This window comes from Myxine glutinosa, chromosome 9 (genome assembly GCF_964187855.1).
Source record: "Myxine glutinosa chromosome 9, kmMyxGlut1.1, whole genome shotgun sequence".
Taxonomy (NCBI): Eukaryota; Metazoa; Chordata; class Myxini; order Myxiniformes; family Myxinidae; genus Myxine; species Myxine glutinosa.
In genome coordinates, this window is record NC_136269.1 from 26,268,843 (window position 1) to 26,289,929 (window position 21,087).

Consider the following 21,087-nt stretch of genomic DNA (forward strand, 5'->3'; position numbering starts at 1 on the left):
TCATCTCTTTTTGGAAACGCCCTGCCTGCGGGTTATATAGGCCCCACCCCTCAACCTTCGCGAACCTCCTCGATGTTTCTCTCCACACCCTCTCCAAGTCCAACCCCTTGTTCGTGGTTGGTTGAGTGGGGCTGAATCACTCCTCCCCTCTATGACGAGGTGGGGACACACCTTTCTTCTCCGACCCTACCTCGTGGTCAATGGCGGCAATTGGAAGGGAGGTAATTGGCAATGGCACTCGAGGCCTGGCAAAGACGAAAGGGGAAATGGAAGTTTTGGGAATGGGAATGAAGGGAATCTATCTCTTTCACTGGTGCAATGGAGTATTTCAATTAATGGGAGACACAGCCTTACCCTAAAACACATAATAAGATATAACTGTTGAACAGGGGTTTTCTATGATTGGCTGTGGTGTGGATGCTTTATGGACTAATTATGGGACGCCCTTTGACCTTTACACAGCTCCGGAGGCAGGAGGCGCAGAATAAACAATAATAATAATACACACAATCAAAAAAAATACAGTCCTCATATCCGCAACACTGCACCCTCCTCCTCTTAGGCACGTCCCGGGCCTACAACTTTTATTTAGTGTGACACGTAGGTGTAGTTCCCTCTACTTTTAACCTGACCCTGAGTGCGACAGTTTTTAAAACATAAATAAATGTGTCCCGCTGCTCCATTGCACCCTGCCTAACAGACTTACGCCCACAGTTAACCGAATTGCGGAATGGTCTTCAAACTATACATTGACGGTGGGAGCATTATTTACAATGACCCTGCTTTTATTTACAAAACTAACCCAGGACCTGTAATTGTTCTTTCTGGGGGGGAGACAGTCTGCTCTGCATCGACGCACCATGAAAGCACCTAAAAACGCACCAATACACCCCCAAGCACCAATCGGTGCAGTCATCACTGTTCATCAATGTTCAACAATAAAAAATAAATCAACAACCCCTAACCCTGCAGGTGGTCTCTTGCTCTTCGGCTCCCTCTGCTGGCTATTATTATTTCTTCCAGTTGTTGTCATTTTCTTTGTTTTTCTTACTGGCGGCCTATTTGCAATAAAGCTTGCCCAAACGTGTCCATTTTATTTTCTTTATTTATGGCCCACAGGGCCGACTACGTGTGGTTCACCTGTGGGGCATCGGTGCCCCGTGGCCAAGGTCCGCCAGCAAGATTTCAGGCCCTCATGGCCGGTTCCAGCAGAGGGGCCAGGCCCCAACCCATGGGGTCCACAAGTGGTGCTCGGCCACTGACATGTGGTCCATAATGTGGTGCATCGATGCAGACAGCTGGTTCTGGGAATTCCGGGCGCACAATGGAGGACTCACCCACGCGCCCCTCGGCGCCCAATGGCGCACAGGTCATGTGGGAGACAAAAGAGACAAATGAGCGAGGGGTAAGGTCACAAGGGTACACATCAATAAGGCAATGCAAGGCGAAATGCGTACGGAGGGCGAAGTGAGAAAGCTCGTCCCTACCGTACGTCACCCCCCTGTCACCTACACTACCCTTGCCCTTACCCCATATTTACAAAATCTACACATTTACAAATTCGTCACTACTGTCACGTCTTCCCATATTTCCCTTATACCAAATTCGTCTCCACAATCCCTCTATCCAAAATTTGCCATCACCCAATTCGTCATCAATCCTCATAAGGTGAAAGAGATGGAACAACAAAGCACAATGCCACACCCACGTCATGATGCGTCTCACAATCCAAAACATTTGCATCAAAAATAATTAAACATGGCATGGTGTGGAGTACCTGTCACCTCAGGTGAGTGGATGCAGATGGTGCGAGGAGATCCTTCATCCTATCTACCCCCTAAATGACTTTAACACTCTTTACTCTACCCGGGGTCTTTCCCTGCCAATCCATTGGCCACTTACACTATGGGTTCTAAAAACCAATTCCCATTGACCAAACTGTGGTGCTGCTCAATTTGGGGTCTCACTCCCCCGATTCATCTCCCGGTGCCCTTGCACAATTTCTGGGCTGTGACGTGTAGCTCTTCCAGCAGGTCTACCCACCTGCACACCTCCACCACTGCAGTTGCCACCCGAGCTTACCTGCTCCTTACCTAACCTATCTAACTGGGGAAGGCCCCTCCTGGCTCTGTCACCCCTTGGTACCCTCTGGCACTGGGCTACCCGGGTCCGTCCTCCGGATCCTCGGGCCCCATCCACAACAACTACTACCGGCTCCCAGAGCCCACCTGCGGCCTCACCTGGCCGACATCCTCACAGTGGTGGAGTGCCCAAACCAACTACACACACTAACAGGCTACACGCCCAGCCATTTCCACAACACTAATGCACCCATCCATATTCCATTCTTTCACCCGCACCACAGATGCCAATATCCAACCACAATTTACCTATACCCTCTACCTAACACTTACACTACCCGCCCCGGGTGTTCGTGATGGGGGTCCACTCTTCCCCCATTCACACCTTCGCACCATCCACTCCACTCCACAATTTCCACCATACTCACTCCACGACCATCCATTCCAATACTCCTTATATTCCACACTCCATTCTCCATACACCTGTTGTTGCACACCTGTGCAATCACACCTGGTGCCACCTGCACCCTCCTCCTCTTCCTGGACCAGTTGGTCAACACAACACACATCACCATCACCATCACTCAAACACTGCTCCATACACCTGTTCAGTTGCACACCTGTGCAATCACACCTGTTCAATCACACCTGTTCAATCCTCACACACTGCTCAATACACTTGAATACACCTCCAACACCCACACGGCATCATCTGCACTACCTGTTGCCCTGCTAACTTAGTGCTCCCCGTCTTCCCTTTAAACTAAGCACATACCACGTCATTATCATCCACTCTAATCTACCTGCGTCCCCACTACAGGTATCCTTGTCACTAACTAATCTTAACGTTACCTAATGTCATCTTCGCTAGATCCCTAAACACAATATCCTAACCCACCCGGGCTAGTTTTCACTGCCATACACCCCATAATCTAGTGCTCCTTTGCCCCCCCCTGTGAGGGATGGTGGATTGCCCATCCCACCACATCGGGGAGGTCCCACTATCAATTTTTGCTCACCAAATTTCAGCCAATCAAAAATTTTGCCAGTCATCTGCCAATCACCGTACCAATCATCAAATTTTGCCTTTTTCTAATTTTGGGTCCAAAACACTAACCTCATCACCCGTCTACTTATTAGATCCTCTCGGTGCGCCAATTCACGTCTACAGCCCGGCTTCGTAAAGCCGAGCAATGAATGCGGGTTGTTTGGTGCCGGCGGCTGGATGCGTCCGGCACTCGGTGCAGGGACGGGGGCTTACCCGTGCCGAGATCCCACGCACCACCTCGGCGCGGAGCCATCCAATTGCCCGATCTCGACCTGCCGGAACGTCTCAATAAAAAGTGGTCGCCATGACGACCCTTCCTATCGGGCTGCCCGCTCCGCCTAGTGGAGCACGGACGCGGCCGTTCAAAGCGAGGCCCAGCGTGGATCGCGTACGGCGGTCCTTTCGAACCCGCCGTGTTTCGGATCCCCGCTGGTCCTCGCGGCACGCGAAGCTGCCCGACGCGCACCGAGGGCCCGATTCGGCTAAATGTCGTTCTAACCGCTACCCCGGTTACCGTCGATGCCGCACCTGCATGCTTACACGCATACGCTACCCCTTTCTTGCTCATACATCCAGCTATTCCCATGCTCCTCGTCGTACCTTCTCTTACACACCTCGGTACACTCATTCCGCTCACAGACTTGGTCACACACCTGACCACCGAACACCTTGGCACACATTCGTCGCTCGCACACCTCACCAACACACCTCTTCGCGCCCCCTTCTCGGTCACCTCCTCTGTGACAATCACAGGTGTGCTCTCACTCGCACACCCAACCACGTGCCTCACGACCAACTCAAGTGTGCATTCCCACACACGGTCTACCATTCCAGGTGTGCATCCCTCCATTCCAGGTGTACATCCTCGCTCACCTGTCACAACCAACTCACGCTCCGTGTCACTCTCACTACTTTCACCTCCATTCTTGACAGCGCACTCACCCTTACTCTCGACAGCGCACTCTTTCCTCATGCCCCTGTCCGTTACACACCTTTCTTGCGCACACTCTCCCGTTACTTCCTCCGTAACACTCACCACAGGCGTGCATGCTTCCGTTACACCCTCTGTAACACTCCTCACTACGCGCTCCATGTGCTCCCTCGCACACGCACTACGACCGACTCACTCTCGACAGCACACTCACTCCTCGGTGCGCACTTTTTCCTCACACACCCCATGGTCGGACATTCTCGCACACCTCTTTTTTCGCACACCTCTTTTTTCGCACACCAGACCTGTCGCACACTTCACCAACGGCCTCTCACGAACACCCGGGTCCACAACAACCCCCAAGCCGACTGAAGCTCCCCTCACATCATGTACATTTCCACGTATATCGCCACTCACCTTGGCACCTCGTCTCCGCACCTCCTTTGCCACCTGCAAACTCTTTATTTGGTTAGTGAGCATCACATTATGAGTTGAGCACCGACCTTGTACATATTCCATCACCTCCTCCTGGATTTCTCTTTTAGTTTCTGTACGTCTCTTCTTAATTTCACTCACCCCCTCTAACACCTCCTTTAACTTTTGCTTCACCTCTTTTATTTCCCGGTGCGTCTCCTCAAGTTCGTCCTCTAAGGCTACCGTGACCGTCTCTATGTGCATCCTCACCTGCCGGTCCTTTGTCTCCATTACCTCAGTCACCTCGTCCAACCTCATTGTCAGTCCCTCACGTACCATCTGACATTGCCTCTGTGTCGCTATTAAGTCATTTTTAATTTCTTTTTGTGTCGCCTTTAACCCCCCGATTATTGCCGTGTTCTTTTCCACTTGGTCCACTAGTTCCTTTTGTCCCACTGTCAGCTGTTCTACTCCCTTCGTCAGACCCTCTATGCCCCCCTGTAACCTAGCCGTATTATTCCTCACCTCTTTCTCTATACGCTTTTCGCCTCGCTTTACCTCCTCGCGTACCCCCGAGACCTCCTCAGTCCTCACCCACACCTCGTCGTATCTCCTCTTTCATCTCCTCCCTCTCTTTTGTAGATGCCACCCTCATCTGTCCCAATTCATCCCTCTGAGCATCCAATTTACTTTCTAACCCGATTTTCACCTCTTCTATCTGGTTCCCCATTTGTTCGATTTCCCTGGCGGATTGCTCCCCTATTTCCCGCAATTTGTCTTCCATCCTATTTTCTAGCCCCATTAACCCATTCTTTACCTCTTTTATCCCGTGGTCTAACCCCTCAAATTTGTCGTCGAACTTCCCAAATTTCTTGTCTAATCCCTTAAAATTATTGTCTAAGCCCTCACTGGTACCCCTCGCTTCGTCCCTCATTACCCCCAATTGCTCACCCTGTCGCTCACTATCAGCCCTCAATCCCACAATTTGGTTTCCCAACCGCTCACCCATTTCTCTTCGCTCTCGGGTGGACTTATCATTTTGGGCATCCATTTTTGCCATCATTTGAATCATAAAGACTCGCATGTACTCTGGCATTTCTGGCTCGGCTGCCACGACCACGTGCGCAGCGCAACTTGGTGCTGCTACGGTCACGGGCGCGGCAAAATTTGGTGCCGCTACAACCACGTGCGCGATAGCGCCATTTTGTGCGTCTGATACTCCCTCAACCACATTGCCAATGTTCTCCTCTACTTCGTCCCTCTGATCCTGGGTTACTCCTAACCCCTCCTCTAGCTCACCCACCGGCATCCGATCGCCTTGACCAGCCATGGCGCGATTTCAAAATTCGGGTTTTTGCTTTAAAACACAACAATTTCCAACTGCTTGTAATTTTGAGCGCGTTAAGCGCGCTTCGGGCCTCGTATCTCACTCCCGGACACCAATTGTTACGGACGCGGTTAAAGATGTTATTTTGACCGAGCGGTGGTATTACCGCGACCGAACAGTGCTTCCTTGATTAATACCCGATTTGCCCCAAACTTTGGCCGGATCGCGCCACCGCTATTCAATCGGGAAAACTCTAAAGCGACCGAATACAAAGAGGAAGAAGACGTACAGAAGAGTAATTGGATTTATTATTTACACATATAATCAAGAAGAAAGCAGTCACGTTTATTTACAGACGAGATTAGATACACAGTGCAACGCCAGTTTACCTACAGTCTTAATTAACCCAGGGACAGAACAAACAAGGACAGACTCACGCGGGGAATGATGATAGGACTGGCGGGAGATGGATGGCTGGCCGGATAGGGAGGTCCAACTGGTCCTGCAGCCGATCGACTCGTGGGCAGCCGCCGCTCCTTCGCGGCCCTGCTCCAAACTGCCGTCCAGGCCTCACGCTGCTGTGGCTGCAGTTTCGGTGGCTCCAGCTGCAGCAAATGCAGTTGCGGTGGCTCAAGCTGCAGTTCAACTCTGGACTTCTTGGTTGGACTCAACTCCTTGGACTCCCTCTCGTCTCTCGGTAAAGGCTCATCTCTTTTTGGAAACGCCCTGCCTGCGGGTTATATAGGCCCCACCCCTCAACCTTCGCGAACCTCCTCGATGTTTCTCTCCACACCCTCTCCAAGTCCAACCCCTTGTTCGTGGTTGGTTGAGTGGGGCTGAATCACTCCTCCCCTCTATGACGAGGTGGGGACACACCTTTCTTCTCCAACCCTACCTCGTGGTCAATGGCGGCAATTGGAAGGGAGGTAATTGGCAATGGCACTCGAGGCCTGGCAAAGACGAAAGGGGAAATGGAAGTTTTGGGAATGGGAATGAAGGGAATCTATCTCTTTCACTGGTGCAATGGAGTATTTCAATTAATGGGAGACACAGCCTTACCCTAAAACACATAATAAGATATAACTGTTGAACAGGGGTTTTCTATGATTGGCTGTGGTGTGGATGCTTTATGGACTAATTATGGGACGCCCTTTGACCTTTACACAGCTCCGGAGGCAGGAGGCGCAGAATAAACAATAATAATAATACACACAATCAAAAAAAATACAGTCCTCATATCCGCAACACTGCACCCTCCTCCTCTTAGGCACGTCCCGGGCCTACAACTTTTATTTAGTGTGACACGTAGGTGTAGTTCCCTCTACTTTTAACCTGACCCTGAGTGCGACAGTTTTTAAAACATAAATAAATGTGTCCCGCTGCTCCATTGCACCCTGCCTAACAGACTTACGCCCACAGTTAACCGAATTGCGGAATGGTCTTCAAACTATACATTGACGGTGGGAGCATTATTTACAATGACCCTGCTTTTATTTACAAAACTAACCCAGGACCTGTAATTGTTCTTTCTGGGGGGGAGACAGTCTGCTCTGCATCGACGCACCATGAAAGCACCTAAAAACGCACCAATACACCCCCAAGCACCAATCGGTGCAGTCATCACTGTTCATCAATGTTCAACAATAAAAAATAAATCAACAACCCCTAACCCTGCAGGTGGTCTCTTGCTCTTCGGCTCCCTCTGCTGGCTATTATTATTTCTTCCAGTTGTTGTCATTTTCTTTGTTTTTCTTACTGGCGGCCTATTTGCAATAAAGCTTGCCCAAACGTGTCCATTTTATTTTCTTTATTTATGGCCCACAGGGCCGACTACGTGTGGTTCACCTGTGGGGCATCGGTGCCCCGTGGCCAAGGTCCGCCAGCAAGATTTCAGGCCCTCATGGCCGGTTCCAGCAGAGGGGCCAGGCCCCAACCCATGGGGTCCACAAGTGGTGCTCGGCCACTGACATGTGGTCCATAATGTGGTGCATCGATGCAGACAGCTGGTTCTGGGAATTCCGGGCGCACAATGGAGGACTCACCCACGCGCCCCTCGGCGCCCAATGGCGCACAGGTCATGTGGGAGACAAAAGAGACAAATGAGCGAGGGGTAAGGTCACAAGGGTACACATCAATAAGGCAATGCAAGGCGAAATGCGTACGGAGGGAGAAGTGAGAAAGCTCGTCCCTACCGTACGTCACCCCCCTGTCACCTACACTACCCTTGCCGTTACCCCATATTTACAAAATCTACACATTTACAAATTCGTCACTACTGTCACGTCTTCCCATATTTCCCTTATACCAAATTCGTCTCCACAATCCCTCTATCCAAAATTTGCCATCACCCAATTCGTCATCAATCCTCATAAGGTGAAAGAGATGGAACAACAAAGCACAATGCCACACCCACGTCATGATGCGTCTCACAATCCAAAACATTTGCATCAAAAATAATTAAACATGGCATGGTGTGGAGTACCTGTCACCTCAGGTGAGTGGATGCAGATGGTGCGAGGAGATCCTTCATCCTATCTACCCCCTAAATGACTTTAACACTCTTTACTCTACCCGGGGTCTTTCCCTGCCAATCCATTGGCCACTTACACTATGGGTTCTAAAAACCAATTCCCATTGACCAAACTGTGGTGCTGCTCAATTTGGGGTCTCACTCCCCCGATTCATCTCCCGGTGCCCTTGCACAATTTCTGGGCTGTGACGTGTAGCTCTTCCAGCAGGTCTACCCACCTGCACACCTCCACCACTGCAGTTGCCACCCGAGCTTACCTGCTCCTTACCTAACCTATCTAACTGGGGAAGGCCCCTCCTGGCTCTGTCACCCCTTGGTACCTTCTGGCACTGGGCTACCCGGGTCCGTCCTCCGGATCCTCGGGCCCCATCCACAACAACTACTACCGGCTCCCAGAGCCCACCTGCGGCCTCACCTGGCCGACATCCTCACAGTGGTGGAGTGCCCAAACCAACTACACACACTAACAGGCTACACGCCCAGCCATTTCCACAACACTAATGCACCCATCCATATTCCATTCTTTCACCCGCACCACAGATGCCAATATCCAACCACAATTTACCTATACCCTCTACCTAACACTTACACTACCCGCCCCGGGTGTTCGTGATGGGGGTCCACTCTTCCCCCATTCACACCTTCGCACCATCCACTCCACTCCACAATTTCCACCATACTCACTCCACGACCATCCATTCCAATACTCCTTATATTCCACACTCCATTCTCCATACACCTGTTGTTGCACACCTGTGCAATCACACCTGGTGCCACCTGCACCCTCCTCCTCTTCCTGGACCAGTTGGTCAACACAACACACATCACCATCACCATCACTCAAACACTGCTCCATACACCTGTTCAGTTGCACACCTGTGCAATCACACCTGTTCAATCACACCTGTTCAATCCTCACACACTGCTCAATACACTTGAATACACCTCCAACACCCACACGGCATCATCTGCACTACCTGTTGCCCTGCTAACTTAGTGCTCCCCGTCTTCCCTTTAAACTAAGCACATACCACGTCATTATCATCCACTCTAATCTACCTGCGTCCCCACTACAGGTATCCTTGTCACTAACTAATCTTAACGTTACCTAATGTCATCTTCGCTAGATCCCTAAACACAATATCCTAACCCACCCGGGCTAGTTTTCACTGCCATACACCCCATAATCTAGTGCTCCTTTGCCCCCCCCTGTGAGGGATGGTGGATTGCCCATCCCACCACATCGGGGAGGTCCCACTATCAATTTTTGCTCACCAAATTTCAGCCAATCAAAAATTTTGCCAGTCATCTGCCAATCACCGTACCAATCATCAAATTTTGCCTTTTTCTAATTTTGGGTCCAAAACACTAACCTCATCACCCGTCTACTTATTAGATCCTCTCGGTGCGCCAATTCACGTCTACAGCCCGGCTTCGTAAAGCCGAGCAATGAATGCGGGTTGTTTGGTGCCGGCGGCTGGATGCGTCCGGCACTCGGTGCAGGGACGGGGGCTTACCCGTGCCGAGATCCCACGCACCACCTCGGCGCGGAGCCATCCAATTGCCCGATCTCGACCTGCCGGAACGTCTCAATAAAAAGTGGTCGCCATGACGACCCTTCCTATCGGGCTGCCCGCTCCGCCTAGTGGAGCACGGACGCGGCCGTTCAAAGCGAGGCCCAGCGTGGATCGCGTACGGCGGTCCTTTCGAACCCGCCGTGTTTCGGATCCCCGCTGGTCCTCGCTGCACGCGAAGCTGCCCGACGCGCACCGAGGGCCCGATTCGGCTAAATGTCGTTCTAACCGCTACCCCGGTTACCGTCGATGCCGCACCTGCATGCTTACACGCATACGCTACCCCTTTCTTGCTCATACATCCAGCTATTCCCATGCTCCTCGTCGTACCTTCTCTTACACACCTCGGTACACTCATTCCGCTCACAGACTTGGTCACACACCTGACCACCGAACACCTTGGCACACATTCGTCGCTCGCACACCTCACCAACACACCTCTTCGCGCCCCCTTCTCGGTCACCTCCTCTGTGACAATCACAGGTGTGCTCTCACTCGCACACCCAACCACGTGCCTCACGACCAACTCAAGTGTGCATTCCCACACACGGTCTACCATTCCAGGTGTGCATCCCTCCATTCCAGGTGTACATCCTCGCTCACCTGTCACAACCAACTCACGCTCCGTGTCACTCTCACTACTTTCACCTCCATTCTTGACAGCGCACTCACCCTTACTCTCGACAGCGCACTCTTTCCTCATGCCCCTGTCCGTTACACACCTTTCTCGTGCACACTCTCCCGTTACTTCCTCCGTAACACTCACCACAGGCGTGCATGCTTCCGTTACACCCTCTGTAACACTCCTCACTACGCGCTTCCATGTGCTCCCTCGCACACGCACTACGACCGACTCACTCTCGACAGCACACTCACTCCTCGGTGCGCACTTTTTCCTCACACACCCCATGGTCGGACATTCTCGCACACCTCTTTTTTCGCACACCAGACCTGTCGCACACTCCACCAACGGCCTCTCACGAACACCCGGGTCCACAACAACCCCCAAGCCGACTGAAGCTCCCCTCACATCATGTACATTTCCACGTATATCGCCACTCACCTTGGCACCTCGTCTCCGCACCTCCTTTGCCACCTGCAAACTCTTTATTTGGTTAGTGAGCATCACATTATGAGTTGAGCACCGACCTTGTACATATTCCATCACCTCCTCCTGGATTTCTCTTTTAGTTTCTGTACGTCTCTTCTTAATTTCACTCACCCCCTCTAACACCTCCTTTAACTTTTGCTTCACCTCTTTTATTTCCCGGTGCGTCTCCTCAAGTTCGTCCTCTAAGGCTACCGTGACCGTCTCTATGTGCATCCTCACCTGCCGGTCCTTTGTCTCCATTACCTCAGTCACCTCGTCCAACCTCATTGTCAGTCCCTCACGTACCATCTGACATTGCCTCTGTGTCGCTATTAAGTCATTTTTAATTTCTTTTTGTGTCGCCTTTAACCCCCCGATTATTGCCGTGTTCTTTTCCACTTGGTCCACTAGTTCCTTTTGTCCCACTGTCAGCTGTTCTACTCCCTTCGTCAGACCCTCTATGCCCCCCTGTAACCTAGCCGTATTATTCCTCACCTCTTTCTCTATACGCTTTTCGCCTCGCTTTACCTCCTCGCGTACCCCCGAGACCTCCTCAGTCCTCACCCACACCTCGTCGTATCTCCTCTTTCATCTCCTCCCTCTCTTTTGTAGATGCCACCCTCATCTGTCCCAATTCATCCCTCTGAGCATCCAATTTACTTTCTAACCCGATTTTCACCTCTTCTATCTGGTTCCCCATTTGTTCGATTTCCCTGGCGGATTGCTCCCCTATTTCCCGCAATTTGTCTTCCATCCTATTTTCTAGCCCCATTAACCCATTCTTTACTTCTTTTATCCCGTGGTCTAACCCCTCAAATTTGTCGTCGAACTTCCCAAATTTCTTGTCTAATCCCTTAAAATTATTGTCTAAGCCCTCACTGGTACCCCTCGCTTCGTTCCTCATTACCCCCAATTGCTCACCCTGTCGCTCACTATCAGCCCTCAATCCCACAATTTGGTTTCCCAACCGCTCACCCATTTCTCTTCGCTCTCGGGTGGACTTATCATTTTGGGCATCCATTTTTGCCATCATTTGAATCATAAAGACTCGCATGTACTCTGGCATTTCTGGCTCGGCTGCCACGACCACGTGCGCAGCGCAACTTGGTGCTGCTACGGTCACGGGCGCGGCAAAATTTGGTGCCGCTACAACCACGTGCGCGATAGCGCCATTTTGTGCGTCTGATACTCCCTCAACCACATTGCCAATGTTCTCCTCTACTTCGTCCCTCTGATCCTGGGTTACTCCTAACCCCTCCTCTAGCTCACCCACCGGCATCCGATCGCCTTGACCAGCCATGGCGCGATTTCAAAATTCGGGTTTTTGCTTTAAAACACAACAATTTCCAACTGCTTATAATTTTGAGCGCGTTAAGCGCGCTTCGGGCCTCGTATCTCACTCCCGGACACCAATTGTTACGGACGCGGTTAAAGATGTTATTTTGACCGAGCGGTGGTATTACCGCGACCGAACAGTGCTTCCTTGATTAATACCCGATTTGCCCCAAACTTTGGCCGGATCGCGCCACCGCTATTCAATCGGGAAAACTCTAAAGCGACCGAATACAAAGAGGAAGAAGACGTACAGAAGAGTAATTGGATTTATTATTTACACATATAATCAAGAAGAAAGCAGTCACGTTTATTTACAGACGAGATTAGATACACAGTGCAACGCCAGTTTACCTACAGTCTTAATTAACCCAGGGACAGAACAAACAAGGACAGACTCACGCAGGGAATGATGATAGGACTGGCGGGAGATGGATGGCTGGCCGGATAGGGAGGTCCAACTGGTCCTGCAGCCGATCGACTCGTGGGCAGCCGCCGCTCCTTCGCGGCCCTGCTCCAAACTGCCGTCCAGGCCTCACGCTGCTGTGGCTGCAGTTTCGGTGGCTCCAGCTGCAGCAAATGCAGTTGCGGTGGCTCAAGCTGCAGTTCAACTCTGGACTTCTTGGTTGGACTCAACTCCTTGGACTCCCTCTCGTCTCTCGGTAAAGGCTCATCTCTTTTTGGAAACGCCCTGCCTGCGGGTTATATAGGCCCCACCCCTCAACCTTCGCGAACCTCCTCGATGTTTCTCTCCACACCCTCTCCAAGTCCAACCCCTTGTTCGTGGTTGGTTGAGTGGGGCTGAATCACTCCTCCCCTCTATGACGAGGTGGGGACACACCTTTCTTCTCCGACCCTACCTCGTGGTCAATGGCGGCAATTGGAAGGGAGGTAATTGGCAATGGCACTCGAGGCCTGGCAAAGACGAAAGGGGAAATGGAAGTTTTGGGAATGGGAATGAAGGGAATCTATCTCTTTCACTGGTGCAATGGAGTATTTCAATTAATGGGAGACACAGCCTTACCCTAAAACACATAATAAGATATAACTGTTGAACAGGGGTTTTCTATGATTGGCTGTGGTGTGGATGCTTTATGGACTAATTATGGGACGCCCTTTGACCTTTACACAGCTCCGGAGGCAGGAGGCGCAGAATAAACAATAATAATAATACACACAATCAAAAAAAATACAGTCCTCATATCCGCAACAATATATATATATATATATATATATATATATATATATATATATATATATATATATATATATATATATATAGAAAGCTTTGAAAATAGATATTGTTTAATTATTTATTTTAAAAAAATTGTTAAAAAATAATTACACACCTTTTTCAAACATTGTGCTATGTATCGCTTTGGCCCCATCTCTCAATGGTAAAGAATCATTTAGAAATTGTTGTATCCAGATCTGGATTCACATTTTCACCAAAAACGAATCAATTCCTCCTTGTCACACAATTAACCTGTCCACCAAGTTTTGTCCAAATCCATCCGTAACCTTTTCAGATACCGTACTTCAGAGCACTCAAAAAGGCAAGGCAAACAGACTCACATTGGTACTGTGGTTGAACCTTTTAGGCTGGGCAACCCATTGGTGAGCATCCACGGTTCTGAAAACCTTATAGGCCTACCATCTGTGGGTTATCATCCTGAGACGTTTCTGGATCATAAACTCAGAATCAAAAGACTAATGAAGTGCTCACTGCTTCAACTGACGCATTACCCCAAATGACACCATTGATTTCTTGGTCAAGTAATTTTCTAGTGAGCTAACTGTATCTAGATAGTATCACGGCATCTGTTGGAAAGCAAATGACAAATAACGGTCTCGTTTCCCCAACCAGGTGACGTTGCACTCGGGCCTGGAGTTGCCAGAGATGGCAGTTGTGGAGGAGACCCCTGATGCTTGATGGATTATTCCCATTTTGTCGTCCATTGGAGTCGTGGAGGCTTTCCCTGGATGCAACTCTTGCATGCTTTTTTTTTTTTTTTTTTGAACGCTAGGCCGGAAATGTATCCCTGAACAAGAAGTCTCTTGGTGCTGTTTGATGTAAGCACGACGCTTTGTTCAGAAACCATAAAAACAACCAGCAGCGATTGTTAAATTTCACAACAAACATGTATGATCATTCTGAAGCCGCCCGAGGTAGGTCTATGTTTATTGTACCGGTCGTAGTTGTTTGCAGTTGCCTTATCTGCTCACATTTGATATGTCACCGATTCAATGTAGCGTTTGTCATGAGGATAGAGTTTTATTGCAAGTGCATAGCCCAACATTGCATTGCTTATTTTTTATTGATAAATTGTGAATTCAAGGTTTTACAGTATGTTGGACCGGATTTGAAGAGATGCAAAATTTTATTTTAATTGCCATTTTGGCACTCTGCTAATATATATAGCATATAATTATATAATTAATATATTGCATATAATTATGCAATATAATTATAATATATATATAATTGTATATATATATATATAATTATATATATATATATATATATATATATATATATATATATATATATATATATATATATATCTTTATATATATATATATAAGCTTCAGATTGCATTGAATATTTGTTGACTATGTTACTTCTGATTTGATTATCCAACCCATAGTGCTCGGGCCCCAAGGATGTAGTGATTTGGTTCCATCTTCAAGTCGTGTCCATTTGACGAATGCACTGTGTATCGTAGCAAACTATGGTGAAAGAGGTGAAGTACAGCCATTGAGGCCTGTGTTCCCTCCCAGTTTTGATATACGTCATGATAAAGTGGTTGTGCACAGGACAATGTGCATATTACATAAGGAAGGAAAAAGAAATTGAGGAGTGTGGGAATTTAAGAGGAGGAAGCAAGAAGTTAAAGGAAGGAGTCCTTAACTGTGGCTGGACGGACACGTGGTACAAAAGAGTGCTAGCAAATATTCTTTCACTTCACTTGTGAGGTCTGGGTCACATTGCTGTGAGTTCTCATCGTTTTCTCACCCCAAAAATGTAGGGTGAGTCTGGGAGTTTGCATACACCATTTCTTAATGAGGAGGATAGAGGAAGAAATGTAGGGGGACCAGGAAAGGTATGAATGAGGCATTCGGGAATGGGGAAGACAGACCAAATTGACATTTTTTTTGCATATGTAATTTGTAGATTAGTCCCTAATGATATTTATTTAAAAGAGAGTCGACAAAGTTATGGAAATGTTGGGGCCCAGTTTATAGTTTAGATGCATTTGATTTATGATAACTCTTCTCAACGTGGCACGACTTGCAGTCTCGAAGAGTCTAAGTATATGGGCTGTGCTGTTGTTGTTTTTTTTGTTTTTTTCTCGCTTTCGGGCCCATAAAAGAGGTATGGGATTCGATTGGCCTTTCAACTTCGGCTCTCCCTGGACACACAAACTGAAAAGTGTATTCGTTTTATTTCCTCATATCAGCAATGCAAATGATTTTGACTACTCAGAGGATTCCTCTTCTCGGAAGTCGTGCCCTAGTATTCTGGAGGCGATTTCAGGCATGACCCAGAGGACTCTCACTGTAAGTAATTGATCAACATGCATGCCTGGCTCAGTTAGGATTTTTTGCGGTGCTTCTTTGTGTTTTTTCCACTTACTCGACGAAGCAGAATGAACGAAAGAAATTAATTTTTCGAACATGTGTTATTGCTCGGCATTTCTATTGCCCGACAGTCTTAAAAACGCTTCGCAACAGAGTATTCAACATGTAATGATCACTTTTTTTACTGTTATCTTAATCAAATAAGCCTGATGGTGGCTTAACGGCTAAGGTGGTTGGCTTAGGGTCTTAGTGTCCTAATTTCAAACCCAGACGTGCCAACATACCACCAGACGGGGCAACTCAGTCTGCCATCCTTTCGAGTCCAGCAAGATGAGTACCAGGTTCTTGGGATTAATATATCAATAACAGTTGAAAACACCTTAACTTACCTTACCTGGATCAAAGTAAAGATGGTTTGAAAATTTCCTGTGCAAGGTAACTAAAACAAAACTCCTATTCGCATCTTCTCCTTTGACCGAAATACAACCTGAACTGTTTTGGACTTTGCACTCGGTCAGTAATCACTCGGCAGTTACTTCACTTTATTGTCTAACGCTCATACCACGGACAGAATGCAGACATTTTTTAATCCTCAACGATTTTTATCATAACGCATTTGCTGTATAATGGAGCAGCTTTCAAGCAAAGCTCGCGTAGTGATGTGCTCCGCAACATCAAAGTTCCAGTGTCGTTCTTCTGGTGCTAACACTCTTCCTTGAGCTCGGAGGAATACCTTTCATTTTCGAGCCACGTGCATTTTCAAAAAAGCCTCTTTTTTGATAAAATAGTCTACAACTGAACCAAAACAGAGCAAACGGATCCTTTTTAAGTTATTGTGCTATCAAGGTGTTTCTATGATGTTTATTGTAAAGTTTTGCTGCTTTTGAAGAAAGATTTTCCCAAAAGTGAAAAGCTCACTTGTAGATTTTCACCGCTTACTTATTTATTTGATGTTATTTATTTGTCTACTTATTTAATGTCATTTGTTTTATTTTTTAAAATATTTATTTATTTGATGTTATTTATTTGTCTACTTATTTAATGTCATTTGTTTTATTTTTTTAAATATTTATTTATTTGATGTTATTTATTTGTCTACGTATTTAATGTCATTTGTTTTATTTTTTAATATTTATTTATTTGATGTTATTTATTTGTCTACTTGTTTAATGTCATTTGTTTTATTTTTTAAATATTTATTTATTTGATGTTATTTATTTGTCTACTTATTTAATGTCATTTGTTTTATTTTTTTAATATTTATTTATTTGATGTTATTTATTTGTCTACGTATTTAATGTCATTTGTTTTCTTTTTTAAATATTTATTTATTTGATGTTATTTATTTGTCTACGTATTTAATGTCATTTGTTTTCTTTTTAAAATATTTATTTATTTGATGTTATTTATTTGTCTACGTATTTAATGTCATTTGTTTTGCTTTTTTAAATATTTATTTATTTGATGTTATTTATTTGTCTACGTATTTAATGTCATTTGTTTTGCTTTTTTAAATATTTATTTATTTGATGTTATTTATTTGTCTACGTATTTAATGTTATTTGTTTTCTTTTTTAAATATTTATTTATTTGATGTTATTTATTTGTCTACTTATTTAATGTCATTTGTTTTCTTTTTCAAATATTTATTTATTTATTCATCCAGTCATTGTGTTTCAGCGTTAAATGGATTTGTATTTCCAATACATTTGTGAAATTGAAAATGGTTTATCCACAATTGGGTTTTCTGTTTTATAGGCGCTTGTGCCACGGTGATGCGCTTGCTGGTGCCAGCACACCTGCTCAATGTAGAAATGATGACCCGTTGTGTTGGCACTCGGCAATGAAGGCTGCTCATAGCCGGAGCCACGGCATGACGTCATATACCAACCAGCAGCTCAAATCCTCATTGTGCACTTGCAGAGAAAGGAAGGCTGTTTTCACTTTCTTCTCTTCCCCACCACTTACCTTGGTGTTTGAGATATCAATGTCAAAAGCCAATATGTTTCTGTATTAACGGATGTTTTTCCTTGTGCGTGTCGATCATTCTTCTGTGATGGTTGGAGATTGGCAGTGTTGCATTAATTTCAAACGTTAGATGATAGAGTTACGATGTTGGTTTGAGCAAGATGTGTCATTTGGTGAACGTGGTAAATAGAGTGTGCTTCATGATGTAATCTATAAAAGTGAGGGTTAAATAAAATAATGCTTCAGTGGAACTGCGTGCGCATTTGATGATCCATTATGAGGAATTGCATTCGCTTGAAACATTTTCTCCGAGGGTCTTACATTGTACTCTCAGGTATGGTCTTACATTGTACTCTCAGGTATGGTCTTACATTGTACTCTCAGGTATGGTCTTACATTGTACTCTCAGGTATGGTCTTACATTGTACTCTCAGGTATGGTCTTACATTGTACTCTCAGGTATGGTCTTACATTGTACTCTCAGGTAGGGTCTTACATTGTACTCTCAGGTATGGCCTTACATTGTACTCTCAGGTATGGTCTTACATTGTACTCTCAAGTATGGTCTTACATTGCACTCTTAGGTATGGTCTTACATTGTACTCTCAGGTATGGTCTTACATTGTACTCTCAGGTATGGTCTTACATTGCACTCTTAGGTAGGGTCTTACATTGTACTCTCAGGTATGGCCTTACATTGTACTCTCAGGTATGGTCTTACATTGTACTCTCAGGTATGGTCTTACATTGCACTCTTAGGTATGGTCTTACATTGTACTCTCAGGTATGGTCTTACATTGTACTCTCAGGTATGGTCTTACATTGTACTCTCAGGTATGGTCTTGCATTCTACTCTCAGGTATGGTCTTACATTGTACTCTCAGGTATGGTCTTACATTGTACTCTCAGGTATGGTCTTACATTGTACTCTCAGGTATGGTCTTGCATTCTACTCTCAGGTATGGTCTTACATTGTACTCTCAGGTATGGTCTTACATTGTACTCTCAGGTATGGCCTTACATTGCACTCTTAGGTATGGTCTTACATTGTACTCTCAGGTATGGTCTTACATTGAACTCTCAGGTATGGTCTTACATTGTACTCTCAGGTATGGTCTTGCATTCTACTCTCAGGTATGGTCTTGCATTCTACTCTTCGGTATGATCTTGCATTCTACTCTTAGGTATTCATTCTTGAGACTGGATGGGAGGATTGGCGCGACTCATTAAACTACCTCAATCACATCGACATTCCTCGTGTCCTACAGAGAAAGCTGGGCGGTGTGAACTGTACAACTTCTCAGACTTTTCCACTGAGGCTATTGGCGTATGCTGTTATACTCGGCTCATGAACCCCAATTAAGAACCAACAGTGAGCTTCTTATTCAGCCAAGCTAAGTTGACACCTCCATAAACGACCGTCATCCCACGGCTGGAGCTGCACGCTGCTCTGCTTGCTGTGGAGATGAATGAAATGATCCTCGGTGAGTTGTAGGTGCCTATTGACAACCTCAACTTCTACACGGATAGCAGAATCAAGGGAGGCGCAAAGCGACCCTCCCTTTATATGGGATCGTTTCTCTGTATGCAACTTTAACATGGGGACGGACAATTCGTTTCTCGGCTTCTACTGGACGAAATTGTCTGCAAATTTCAGAATTTAATGCTTTGTACATTGAGGTAATATGTTCCAAATTTCTGCAACGTTCGTTTCCGCATTCTTGAGTTTTATTAAGAAAACCCTCAAATCCACGTTGGTGTCGGTCTGTCTGTCCGTCCGTCCGTCCAAAATGTGTTGGCGCTCATATCTCAAAGGGCTATATATACATTTAAACTCGCTGAAACTTGCAAAATACATTGGCTAATATGCCTAGTTAATTGCTTTCGAAACAAATTCCACCTAAGTGCCATCGTTTTTGCTTTAAAATTAAGTATATATAAATATATATACATAAATAAATATATAAAAAATATTTATATGTATGTGTATATACAGTGCATTCAGAAAGTATTCAGACCCCTTCACTTTTTTCACATTTTGTTATATTGCAGCCTCATGCTGAAATCGTGAATCATGAAATCGTTTATATTCATGTTTCCCTCATCAATCTACACTCAATACCCCATAATGACAAAGAGAAAACAGGATTTTAGAAAGTTTTGCAAATTTATTAAAAAGAGAAAACTGAAATATCACATTGACATAAGTATTCAGACCCTTTGCTATGACACTTGAAATTTAGCTCAGGTGCCTCCCATTTCTCTTGATCATCTTTGAGATGTTTCTACACCTTGACTGGAGTCCACCTGTGGTAAATTCAATTGATTGGACATGATTTGGAAAGGCACACACCTGTCTATATAAGGTCTCACAGCTGACAATGCACATCAGAGCAACAAGCGTTACGCCTAGGTCCCCCGTCGGGGAAGTGATGTGAGTTGACAAAGTGGAAGATACAGAAAACATGCTATGATATGATATTTCGCTCACGAGGTTCAGACATACATGGAGGCGGCCACCTTGGATTTTGACGTGGCGACCCAATTTTCAATAGGATTCTTCCTTATGCCTAGATACACGCACACACCAGATTAGAAGTTGGTACTTCGCTTATTAGTCCCCTGCCGGTGTACACCGGAGGGGACTATAGGTTTGCACGCCGTCCCTCCGTCCCTCCGTCCGTCAGTCCGTCAGTCCGTCACGCAAAGAACAGTTTTCCGGACTTGTTTTTCTAAACTCTTAATGCTAATGATTTCAAACTTGGCACATCGTTTCCTCATGATAAGTTACAGATCAAGTTCGAACTTCACGACGTTTCGATCATTTTGACAAGGTTATGGCACTTTGAACTTTGATAATTCTGATAATTCTGATGATCCTCAACTCAGTGCCATTTTAAGTTTTAATGTCCTTTAAAAAAGATTTTCTCTGCAATAATAAGACCTATTGAGATCAAATTTTCACCATAGGAGGGACTCGGTCTGTAGAATATTTTAATGGTAATTATGACGTCACAGGTCACGTGGTTCGGGCGCCATATTGTTTTTCGTGAAAACACGAAAACCCCTTTTTCTCTGCAACGGCTGAACAGATCGAGGGCCAAACTTTGCAAGCGACATCGCATACTCATGACGAACAAAAATGTTAGCGAGCATGACGTCATGCGTCACATGGTTTCAGAGTTATGACGTTTTTAAGCATGAACCTTT

General features: G+C 46.1%; 1 protein-coding gene across 1 annotated transcript in view; it reads left to right on the forward strand.

Moving 5' to 3' along the window:
- LOC137435534 (E3 ubiquitin-protein ligase TRIM9) overlaps positions 1-18,128 on the forward strand; it is a 207,790-nt gene extending 189,662 nt beyond the window's left edge. Inside the window, exons 11-12 of the mRNA XM_068129417.2 lie at positions 14,195-14,496; positions 17,668-18,128. Coding sequence (XP_067985518.1) covers positions 14,195-14,260 — 66 coding nt within the window. The 3' untranslated portion in view covers positions 14,261-14,496; positions 17,668-18,128. The remainder of the gene's footprint in view (positions 1-14,194; positions 14,497-17,667) is intronic.
- The last annotated feature ends 2,959 nt before the right edge of the window (positions 18,129-21,087 follow it).